This window comes from Bos indicus, chromosome 11 (genome assembly GCF_029378745.1).
Source record: "Bos indicus isolate NIAB-ARS_2022 breed Sahiwal x Tharparkar chromosome 11, NIAB-ARS_B.indTharparkar_mat_pri_1.0, whole genome shotgun sequence".
In the NCBI taxonomy this organism is placed as follows: Eukaryota; Metazoa; Chordata; class Mammalia; order Artiodactyla; family Bovidae; genus Bos; species Bos indicus.
This window is the reverse complement of record NC_091770.1, coordinates 14645504-14658213: the sequence shown is the minus strand read 5'-3', so window position 1 is coordinate 14658213 and position 12710 is coordinate 14645504. Positions and strand designations below refer to the sequence as shown.

Below are 12710 nucleotides of genomic sequence, written 5' to 3'. Positions count from 1 at the left end.
AGATGGGAATACCAAACCACCTTAACCTACCGCCTGAGAAATCTATATGCAGGTCAAGAAGCAACAGTTAGAACTGGAATGGAACAATGGACTGGTTCAAAATTGGGGAAGGCGTACGTCAAGGCTGTATACTGTCACCCTGCTTATTTAACTTACATGCAGAGTACATCATGCAAAATGCCAGGCTAGGTGAAGCACAAGTCAAAATTAAGACTGCTGGGAGAAACATCAATAACCTCAGATATGCAGATGACACCACCCTAAGAATAGAAAGTGAAGAGGAACTGAAGAGCCTCTTGATGAAGGTGGAAGAGGAGAGTGAAAAAGCTGGCTTCAAACTCAACATTAAAAAACTAAGATCATGGCATCGGGTCCCATCACTTCACGGCAAATAGATGGGGAAACAATGGAAACAGTAACAGACTTTATTTTCTTGGGCTCCAAAATCACTGTAGATGATGACTGCAGCCATGAAATTAAAAGACACTTGCTCCTTGGAAGAAACGCTATGACAAACCTAGACAGTATATTAAAAAGCAGAGACATTACTTTGCCAACAACAGTCTGTATAGTCAAAGCTATGGTTTTTCCAGTATACGGATGTGAGAGCTGGACCATAAATAAGGCTGAGCACCAAAAAATTGATGCTTTTGAACTGTGGTGTTGGAGAAGACTCTTGAGAGTCCCTTGGACTGCAAGCAGATCAAACCAGTCAATCCTAAAGGAAATCAATCCTAAATATTCATGGGAAGGACTGATGCTGAAGCTCCAGCACTTTGGCCACCAGATGTGAAGAACTGACTCATTGGAAAAGACCCTGATGCTGGAAAAGACTGAAGGCAGGAGGAGTAGGGGATGACAGAGGACGAGATGGTTGGACAGTATCACCAACTCAATGGATATAAGTTTGAACAAACTCTGGAAGATGGTGAAGGACAGGGAAGCCTGGCGTGCTGGAGTCCACGGCGTTGAAAAGAGTCAGACATGACGGAGTGACTGAACAAAAACAAAATTATGATTCTGTGTTTTTAAGATGAAATAAAAATTCCAGCACTGTAAAAAAATGAATAAATTCATCATGATGCCTGTCATACCCAACTTTCCAATCTAGCCTAACAATGTCCCCATTGTGATCCATGCAAGCTCCCCACTGTGGAGAATTGAGAATAAAGCTGATCTGCTGCACAATGAAGGTGCTTTATGAAATAAGCTCTGACCCATGATCCATTTTACAGTCTACTGAAATGATGAAAAGATGAGCTAGGACAATCATATTCTCTTTCTCGGGAATCTTAACAGGAATTATAAAAATGTTCAAATTGGCAGATGCAGAGATAGACAAATGGTCCCAATCCTGAGATCTGGCTCTACCTCAGATGCTGTTTCTCCTTAAGCTCCAATTTAGTACAGTTACTAAAGCTTCTGCCCCGCCCAAGCCTAGATTATTCAACTTTGAAATTCCAGTTTTTTCAAACAGTATGGCCCTACCATGGAAATATTCCTAAATGTAAATTCATATGCTGTTTGACCTTACTCTCCACTTTAGATATGTTCCTTAAAGCTATGCATAGAGCAGAAGCTGAATGACTTCTAACACAGTCCAGATATTTCCTTACTACCTTTACAATTTTAGATATATTTTTGTACCCTAAGAAGAACATCATTTATAATAAAGCCCATACTTGAGACTGATCCACCAATTAACTAAAATGTAGAGAAAGAAATTTAGGTCTTAGGACTAGTTTCTTTGGCAACAAATGGACTAAACGACTGCTAAGATCCTTTTCAGGTCTGCGGTTGCATGAATCCTTTCAACAAGCATTTTTTTGGTCAATACTCAGTCTGCTGCATTTACTATGCTTATATATAACCCTAGGGAAAAAGTTAGCCCAAAATACAAACCATCATATGTTTCCTCAAAGTGTGGCCTGAGGTGGTACAAGGGACAAATTTGGCTACTATAAAGACAAATGCTTTCCACCTTAATAATTCTTATTATTTTATTGAGTATTAAGAATATTCAATTAGTATATTAAACCAGTGATTTCCTGCACACTGCTTCTTAGAATGAGCAAGAGGTAAAAGAAAGTAGAATCAACAAATAATAAATTTCAGTATAGTTGGTGCTCACAAGTTACAAACAGTATGAGAATGACAGAGACTATAGAAAAATAGGGCTACACAACCTTTACACGTTCGTTTAAGAGTGCATTCACAATAACGTGCCATATAACATCTATGTTCATTAGATTCTGTAAACGAGTCCACAAAGACTTGATAGCTCAGGAGGAAGAGAAACAGCTGACCCAGACTGGATCCTCAGATTTATTTTTTGCAATTTTTTTAGAACAGCATCAAATATGAAATCTGTGAATTGTGAAAATCCAAAACAATACCAAATATGGAAAATTAAATATTTATTATCAATTGCAAGATTACGTAACTTCTTCAGTGAGTTAAAAAATTATGGGATGGAAGGTTAGGCCCCTACCCATCACTTATCAGCTCTTCACTTACTTTGATCACTTAATATCTTCAAAATAATTCTTTTAAATAACCTTATCTTAATTTCTCTTTTCTCAAGTATTATTTCTGTCTTTTAATTTTAAATCTCTCTTACCTTAATATAAAATTATTGCCTGTTACCTATTTTTCCTATAAACTTAATTACAAACGCATTGGGAATTAGTTACCATTATAGTCAATCTCCTTTCCAATACAGTTAACATCAACTGCTAATGATTTTTCCTTTAAAAAAAAATCAAATCTACTGTTAAATGAATTAATCATTCTAGTATAGCTCATTTATTTACTGATACTATGGATTCAGTAATGGATGATGCTATAAGAAAACGACAATATAAAGTCCTTACCTCAGGTCTCAGAGAAGGAAGAATAACAATTTCTTGCAATGCTTGTTTTGCCAGCTCTTGACCAGCTATATCATCAAATTTAACAGCTGTTCCACTAAGAAACAGAATTTCAGTTAACTACACACATATTCTTCAGTTATTATAATATTAAGTCTAAGCTCTATGTAATGCAGCCATTTTTATGTTAACAAGAGTGAAACTGTATAGTTAAATCAGTACAGCAACGGCTTTCTCATTTACAGTAATTGAAAACCATCATAAAAATTAAATATGTAAATTAGACAAGATATTTATTATCCATTTTACTAATGATATATTTTGCCAGTAAAAAATGTTTAAACTCCATAAACCACTTTAGATGACAATACTTACTTGTCCACAATTTCATTCATTATAAGGTTAGCAAGGTTGCTGTCCACATTCCTAAAATTCTTCAAGTCTTTCTTTTTACGAGCAGCAGTTGTAGGGGTAGAAGGCTTATTTGTTCTATTTGTTTTTGGTGTACTCTTGGAAGGACACAAAATTTTGATGTGAAAACACAACATAATGTTTGCAATTTTCACATGTGAGTTAACTTTAATGTTCACAGAATTAAAGGAATAAAAGTAGCAAAAAATAGATATAAAATCCCCAAATTGTATATTTATTCTAAGATAAAATGGCATTCTCTATAGAACTACATTTGGCATGAAGTGGGTTTATAGAAGATTTTATCCAGAGAGATTTACTTACTATGAAATAAAAAGGCTCTATGACAACACACTCACATAATTTTGATCCTTGTTAGAATTGTAACAAAACTCTATGTATGTTTAATGTTATAAACACTTATGTACATTTACATAATTATACAAATAACAAACGTAAAATGTCCTGTAGGGAATTTCCTGGTGGTCTAGTGCTTGGAACTCCCTGCTTTCACTGCTGAAGGCCTGGGTTCAGTTCCTGATTTGGGAACTGGTATGGTAAGCCACATTTCATGGCACAGCCAAATAAAGAAATTAAATAAAATTAGAAACAAAAAGACTGGATAAAGAATACATAAAACAGACTGGATAAAGAAACTTACTGTTAAAAACACCTAGTTAGAAAGATTTCCTTCAAAGATAATAGAGAAAAAAAAAGATTTGCTTTTTAGTAGCAAGTTGCATCTGCTACTTAGACTTTATTTTTTATTCTTTTTATTTTTAAAAGTTGTATTTATTTACTATTTGGCAGTACTGGGTTTTCACTGCAGCATGCAGTATCTTTTAGTTGCAGCATGCAGGATCCCTAACCAGGGATTGAACCTAAGTCCCCTGGCTTGGCAGTGCAGAGTTTTAGCCACTGGACCCCCAGGCAAGTCCCTACTTAGATTTTTATAAATCTAAATTTAAAAAAAAAGAAAAGAAATCATTCAACTCTGTGGAACTTATCAATTCTCTTAAGGTATTACAAAGTACTTATAATAAATTTAAGCAAGCATTGTCATATTCAAAATTTTGTTTGCAACAGCATAGCAACTGAAGTTACTGTCTCGAAATACCTTATGAGTGGCAGCTGCAGAACCAGGTCCTTGTCTCACGCCAGAAACCATGGATAAACCACTGCAACTAGGTGCTCTATGGTGGCCTGAAAGACCTGTGGGTCCAGTTTTCATAACTGTTTTTGAACGAGGCAGTGAATTACTAGCATGTGTTAACGGATCTTTTCTTTTTGGAACAGCTCCACTTTCTATCAAGGAAAAAATAAAGTCATCATGGTCAGAAAATTGTGGCTAAACATTATAAAAGTTAATATAAGAACCAGTACAAATTTGAAAGCTAGTAATATTATTTTTATTTCAGCAGTATCTCAAAATAAGACTTCAGTCAGAATATATACTAAAGTGTTCATAATGATTGTTACTGGGTGTGGACAAGATTATGAGTATTTAGCCTTTTCCTTTTCCTGGTGTATAATTTTAAGAAATACATATTTGTCATAAAAAGAAATAACTATTTGTGGGGGCAGGAGGAGGATACAAAAAAGGTACCAAAAAAATAAGGCTGCCAAATTTTTTTTCTTTTTTGTTTTGTTTTATTTAAAAGCTGCAAAAAATTAAAGAAACAAAATGTAGTAAAGGCACTAGGGGTAGGCTGTATGGGGGTGGGGGCGGGAACAAACAGCACATCATTCCAAACTTTTCAGACTACAAAACAGTAGGAAAATCCAATCTGTGCCACCAGAAGAGTTTTAAAAGGTAATTTTAATTTAAAGAGTATAAAGATGTGGTTAATATGCCAAGTATTTCGTGCTGTATCTATGTTACCAGGTGGCTCAGTGGTAAAGAATCCACCTGCCAATGCAAGGAGACACAGGAGATGGGGGTTCGATCCCTGGGTCGGGAAGACTACTCATTCAGTATTCCTGCCTAGAGAATCCTATGGTCAACGGACCCTAGCAAGCTAAAGTCCAAGGGTGGCAAAGAGTCAGACATGACTGGGCATGCATGCACGCACATATAAATAAACAAGTATAAGATATTTTCTAATAAGTCTAAAAGGTCACATGACCTACCTACTCTGCTCTTCTACATAAATTATACACTTTAAATGTTCAAATCTCACTGCTTCTAAATAATATTTTCATATACTATATAACAAACATCAGAGTTTATTAATAGAAATGTTCACTGTTAAATCAGTCAGCAAATTAGAGTAGCCTAGAGAAAAGACTAGCTTAAAGACAAAAGCCTTTGCCATAATATCCCTTAATATAGCTTAAGGAAACTCCAAAGAAGGGAACTTGCTTCCAGTGTATGGGGCATGGGTTTAATCCTTGATTGGGAAACTAAGATCCCATATGCCACACGGTACGGTGAAAATCTGTACCATTTGTTCAAGGAACTAAAGGATAATGACCCTATAGGAAAAACAAGGAAGAAAAGAGAATGACAACAATTAAAAGCCAAAGTGTGAATAAAAGCAAGATCCGTCTAGGGTGGTAAGTATTTATCACTCACTTCAAACGGGAAAAAGGAGACTGGAGAAGAATTTCTACAAACAGAAAATATACAGTCCTAAGATTATAAATGGATAAAAATTTTTACAAGGAACTGTGAGGATGATAGCAGACTTCTCATAAAAATAACAAAGGTCAGCAAGCAACCAAGTGTGCTCAAAATGCTGAAGGAAAAAACAATGTTAACTTTCATCTATTCTCTATTCCGGTGACCAGCCAAGTAAGGACAAGGGTATTTTCAGACACGAGGCTGAGAGAGTTTACTATCTACAAAACTTCATTAAAAGAAATATTAAAGCAGGTCTTTTAGTTAAAAAGCACAGAAAAGAGCAAGAGCCTGTAATGTGAAGCTAGAGAGCAAGAAAAAAAAATCAGACAACTTGAGGGGAGGAAAAATGGAAATTGAGTTACAGATGTAGAAAACAAACTTATCATTACCAGGGGGTAAGGGAGGGGAGGGATAAATAGAGATTGGGATTGACATATACATACTACTGTGTATAAAGTAGATAACTAATAAGAACTTAACGTACAGCATAGCGAACTCTAGTCAATATTCTGTAATGGCCTATATGGAAAAAGGATCTAAGAAAGAGTGGATATATGTATAACTGATTCACTATGCTACACACCTGGACCTAATATAACATTGTAAATCAGTTATATATAATTGATTTAAATAAAAATTTAAAAAACAAGAAATCTTTAAACTTTCTTATTACATATGAGTAAAGAAAGCAGTTTTCTTATGGTCTATACTATGAGTTTTCTGTTACAGTTTGAACAAAGTAATATTTACTTTAATAAAATTTAAGCACTGGACACAAAACTAATTCTGAAAAAGTTATCAATAAAACTAGACAAGATGTCAGAGAACCTAGGAAATGAAGATTCCTTCCACCCAAACAAAACAAGGCAAAAAACCATTTAATTTTCTGTAGGAGCTGATGTGATGCTCAAAACTTATGGGAAACAAATTTATCCTATAGTAAATAATAGTATTCTAATGTTTCTCCTTACTGTGTGAACTCAGCTTCAAACTTTTTCCAACAGGGGTTATAACTAAATACTCATTCATTGTATAGGTGAAATGTATATGCACTGAAAACTGGTATATGATCAAAAAATTAAAATTATTGTCTCAAAAAACACTGCTTTATAAAAATCTGGTACAGGTAGCGACAGGAAAAAACACCAAAGCTCAAAATAAAATAGAAACAAAAGAACATCTTAATAATTTAGGAAAATGAGCCTTCACATTTTATCATCTCAAAACTTGGAGGTTGTAAAATATGCATATATAACAGGTTGAGAATGGCTACACCTATCTGTTACGTTTACATACCATGAACGACAAGGATGCTGTTTTTTCTACATAGTCCTGTGCGAACAAAAACCAATCAAATCTATCACTGTAAAATCAAATCAACATTATCAGGTTAAGCAGGACTCTACTTTGCATGCAAGCTTTATTATTTGACATGTTAGTTAACCTAAACCCACCTGACTGGAGATGTCCATTACGGCATGTCAAGTTAGTACTGTCATTATAGACGTCCGTTTGTGACTTGGAAAATTGCAAACTTGGTTGCAGCTTCTCTATGCAACAGAGGGGAGTGTAAAAAAAGAAAAAAATAAACAGAAAACAACATAATAAAAAATGTTTATGTGAAAATTAAAAATGATTCAAGGTGTTAAAAAGTTATATAGTAAAGGGTTTTGCATTTATATAAAATTATCTTTAACAACATAACTAATTAGCAAAAACTCAGACGTTAAAATAGCAACAAAAATAAACGAGTGAATTACTGTGTTCAAAATATGCATTATTCAGGTTTGGTAACCTGAGGCAATTCTATAACACTACTATCACCAGTAAACATTTCCTGAGTATCTAATACATCCAAATCATTGTACAGGGAGAACAGGATAGAGTTAGAAAGAGAACATTAAGAAGACTTTACAGAGGACGTGGGCTGTGAGCTGGCTAGGATCTGGAAAGATTTAAAAAAAAAAAAAAAGGACATCTCATCAGCAAAAAAGAAATGCAATAAAGCAGAAGGGAATAAGCAAGCTGCAGAACTGTGTGTACAGTACCCTACCATTTATTTAAACACACATGTATATTTGAATATCTAAAAATTCTCTCTAAAAAAGACCCAGAGAAACTGGTAAATACTAGCTGTCTCTGGGGAGGGGAAATGAGTGGCTGGGACACAGTATGGGATGGATGCTTTTCCAACTTCTCAAAATTTTTGGCATGTGCATATAGTATCTATTTTTAAATTAATCAAATATTTTAAAGGATTATATCAACCCTACCCCTCCCCCCCAGTTCAAATTACAATGTGATCCTCTCAAGATCTGGGTCTCTATGTCTAGGACATGAAGCCCCAAAGTGTAGCGGTTTGAATTTTCTTGCCACCCTACATCACTGCTGCACTCTTTTCCCAGTCAAGTCACCCCATATTGCTAACTGATGAACACCTTGCTCCACCACTCATTCACTAGTATGAACTTGCTTCAGCATCAGTTTTCCAAGGGTTTCAAGGATTAAATAAAGTAATACATAAAGGACCTACCTGGGCTTCATTTATATTAGGGCTAAATTTTGACCACATCTATTTTATTGAAATACTCCAAGTTATCATTACTGATTCTTTTTTTAAATGATTTATTTTCATTTCTTTATCTGGCTCTGCAGGATCTTAGCTGCAGCATGTGAACTCTTAGTTGAGGCATGTGGGATCCAGTTCCCTGACCAGGGATTGAACCCAGGCCCTCCTCATTGGGAGCACAGAGTCTTAGCCACTGGACTGCCAGGGAAGTCTCTCATTACTGATTCCTATCTCCAGTACTAAGAAGTCAATGAAATGTAGCACATATATACTGACTCTCTTAAACTTTCATTGCTAAGGTCAGACAAGCAGGCGCCATGCTTGGTTTATGGTACAAACACACATGCCTTTGGGACAGGTTAAATAGCAGCTACCCTCTCTGCACAAAGCACAAAGCTTTTGTATCCTAGAACTGGCTGATACAATATACCTTGGAGCCCTTTTATTATTGTTAGTTAACAGATAGGTCATCTGATTTTTCTCAAAGATAACACTCATCAAATCACCATATTGAGAAAGAAACCATTTGTGTTGGTTAAAGACATAAATTAGAAAAAACTGATTTGTAAATGTCTTATTTATCAATTAACACTCTCTTCAACATTCTCTTCAATGTTAACAAAAAGGTCATGTAAACATTCATTATATAGCAAAAAGAAACAGAAACAAATCCTTAGTTCTGATAACTAAGAATAAAAAACCACAGAACTTGTTTGTAGGGTTTACATTTATATGTGTGAAAACGTACACATATACAATAGCAGGACACAGCTAATGTAAATCTGCTCCAGTTTATTTATTTTTTTAAGAAAGTAAACTTAGTTTAATGCTTTCTTTCAGAATGACTAAAGGTCATAGATTAATCAATGATGTAACATGAAACAAGTCACCTTGCTTCTTGATCCCCTCATGGGCAACCCCCACACAATCATCTCAGTGATCTACTTAGAAGGGAACCCTTTAGCAGCTTCCTGCTGCCCCCAGATCAGCACTGAAGCTCCCTGATATGACCAGCAAGGTCTGCCATGATCTGCCTACATCTCTCATGCCTGAGCAATCCCAAATTCACATCTCCATCAGCACCACGGTTTTCCTTGTCCCTCAGTCTACGTTCATGCTGTTAGTTCCTCCTGGAATATCCTTACTCCCAGACATTAATAACTTTTATTTATCTTTTTAAATCCCCACTTCAGGTTTTACTTCTTCCAGGAAGACTTCTCAGACACGTGTTTTCCCATCTCCACAAAATACATGTTATCTCCATCCTGCAGTGATGATTTATCTATTTATGCCTCCTCCACTGTATCAACACGAGCCTTAAACAGAATATTTTATCCAATCTATCGGTAAATCTGTTTGCTCAACCTTCAAATATAATACTAATTCAGCTGATGGTTACTCCTGGTATCACCCTAATCCAAGACTCCATTTCCCCCAGCTTACCATAACAGTTGTCTTACTCATACTCTTGCAACATCACAACAGGGATCCTTTTTATACGGAGGCCAGATGATGTTATTCCTTTCCTAAAAATCCTTCTAAGTGTACTCCACTTCACACGTGGTAAAAGCTCAGATCTTCATCATGCCCTCTAAAACCCTGCCTGTTGTCAAGACCCTCCCCTCCCCACCTCCACCATCAGCTCTTCGATCTCTGCTATATTCTCCTTGCTCTGGCGCACTGGTCTCTTAGCTGTGTGCTCAGTCATGTCCAACTCTTTGCCACCCCATGGACTGTAGCCCGCTAGGCTCCTCTGTCCATGAGGATTCTCCAGGCAAGAATACTGGAGTGGGTTGCTGTTTCCTTCTCAAGAGGGTCTTCCCAACCCAGAGATTGAACCCAGGTCTCCTGCATTGCAGGCGGGTTCTTTACTGTCTGAGTCACCAGGGAAACTCAACATGTCAGATGTGTTTTCTTAAGGCTTTGCATCAGCTCTTACTTCTCCGCAGACTTTCTTCTCCCAGACACCTGCAAGACTAACTGATGTCAGCTTCTCAAAGAGGCATACCCTGACCATCCTATTTAAAGCTAAGAATTCAGACCACCTCTCATCTACTCCTAAACCCTTGTACTGTATTTTATGCTTTCTTTTTTCCATGTATTTATCACCATCTAACACATGCTATAACTTGTTTATTCTATATGTCTATTGCCTACTGTCATTATTCCTCCTGCTAGAATATAAACTCTTTGACACAGGGATCCTTGTCTATATCCTAAGTGCTTACAATGTGATAACCACCCAGTAAATATTTCCCAAGTTAAGAAATAAATTCAGTTTATATTCCTTGGCACTGTATCTGGTACAGAGTAAGGATTTAATAACTGGACACTGAATAAAGCTAAATCTTTTAAAAAGAGCAACTGCCAAGCATACCAAGAAGTCACTGCCAAAATTACCTTTCTATTTATAACAGGTTTTACACTTAACCTTTGCTCTAAGGTCCACTTTGACTAAATTAAAGATATATTATACATAGGAACTCTTCCCCACCTCCATCAGAGAAGATATATCCTCTCAAACCAGTCTGTGTGGGGAACTCCCAATATCATTCTTCATCCTAATTGGGTACCTATCAGCCATCCCACCTCTGAAAAGCTCCATTTTTTAAATAGCACATGATACTCAAATACACTCTACTGTGCACTTTTGCACACTTCTTTACTGTCTTTTGTATATAACTCCCAGAAATTCTGCATTCTCAGAAGACAGGAATATGTTGATGATGTCTTTTATTCCACCCTCTCTTTTTTAAAGTAACGTCTTTCATGAATGGACATATCGTATTTTTGATAATAGACAACAAGAGCACCCAAATATTAATTCTATTAATACCTAGCTTCATGTTATATTACTATTATATATCTGTTTTGTCCATTCTTCTAATAACACAAATAAGAAATCACAAAGCTACATTTAAAGAGAAGTCTACAAACTGATGAGCTGCTTGTAATGTTTTACCATATCACAACTTACAATAAAAGATTAAAAACCAGCCATTGTTCAATTTGAAACAAGTTATAAAATGTTCCATAATCAAACAATCTACATCACATATATTGATACTCTGTATATATACTACAAAGTATTACAGCTAAAACACACAGAAAGGACCAATTAGAACAACTAGGTAGTTATTTTACTACAACAACCCTTGATGTACTATAACACTACTAACCCTGTCAGCCACAGGAGCCAGGGGAACACTGTCTTATTAGCTATCTGAAAACAGTAAGGGCTTTTTTTTCAACAATGTGGGGGGAAAATTTATAAACACAACAGACCATGTAAGAATGAATGGATGAATGACTGAATGAATAAAATACAAATGTATATATACTACTCAAAAGCAGGGGTGGTGATGGTGATTACACACAGGTAAGGAGATGAACAAAAATCAGCATTTCTAAGTACTTGCTTACTCAACAATTTATTGGTCACAAATATGGTGAGACAATAATTATCTATCAGCCTCATGTTACAAATGAAATAAAAAAGACTGAGACATGCTAAATAACTTATCAAAGTTGCAGAGCAACAGATAAAGTCTGCTGTTTGCCAAGTTTCTATACTATCTGTATCACTTCAAGCGATGGTAGAAACAACCACCCAAGAAGGGTGGGTTTTAGTTCCACTTTGATTTACCATAACCTATTTTTAAAGCCTATACCATCAAATACAAAATGAGAAGTGTCTCATTATAGTCCTTTTCCAACTGATAAACACAGAAAGAATGACAATTACAATGTCACTGGGCACAAGTCATCAACTGCTACTAACATCATTAAGAACTATTGATGCATAAACACAAACCACCCATCAAGCAGGCTTATCATTAAGAAATAAAAGTCTACTTTCAATCCAATTAAGCCTCTATATTCAAATATCAATTTATAGGGAGGACAAGAATACATTAAAAGATAACATGGATATACATGCAGCAAAATAGACTACAGGAAAAACTATGTGACAAAGATTTGGTTCATAAATCCCAAGAAAAAGAAAAAACCAGATGTGTATATTAAAAAAAGACATATAGAAAAAAAGAATACATTTGAATCAGTCCTAATGAGGTGGATGAAACTAGAGCCTATTATACAGAGTGAAGTAAGCCAGAAGGAAAAACACCAATACAGTATACTAACGCATATATATGGAATTTAGAAAGATGGTAACAATAACCCTGTGTACGAGACAGCAAAAGAGAGACTGATGTATAGAACAGTCTTATGGACT

General features: G+C 35.6%; 1 protein-coding gene across 4 annotated transcripts in view; it reads right to left on the bottom strand.

The window, feature by feature from the left end:
- Positions 1 to 12710, bottom strand: part of SPAST (spastin) — a 55464-nt gene that overhangs the window by 21644 nt on the left and 21110 nt on the right. For 2 of the 4 annotated variants that reach the window (XM_070798473.1, XM_070798474.1), the window contains exons 4-7: positions 7359 to 7454; positions 4399 to 4586; positions 3246 to 3379; positions 2874 to 2967 (exon numbers count right to left, since the gene is read on the bottom strand). In XM_070798473.1, the coding sequence (XP_070654574.1) occupies positions 2874 to 2967; positions 3246 to 3379; positions 4399 to 4586; positions 7359 to 7454 (512 nt within the window). The remainder of the gene's footprint in view (positions 1 to 2873; positions 2968 to 3245; positions 3380 to 4398; positions 4587 to 7358; positions 7455 to 12710) is intronic. The other 2 variants (XM_070798475.1, XM_070798476.1) reach the window with 1 other exon arrangement.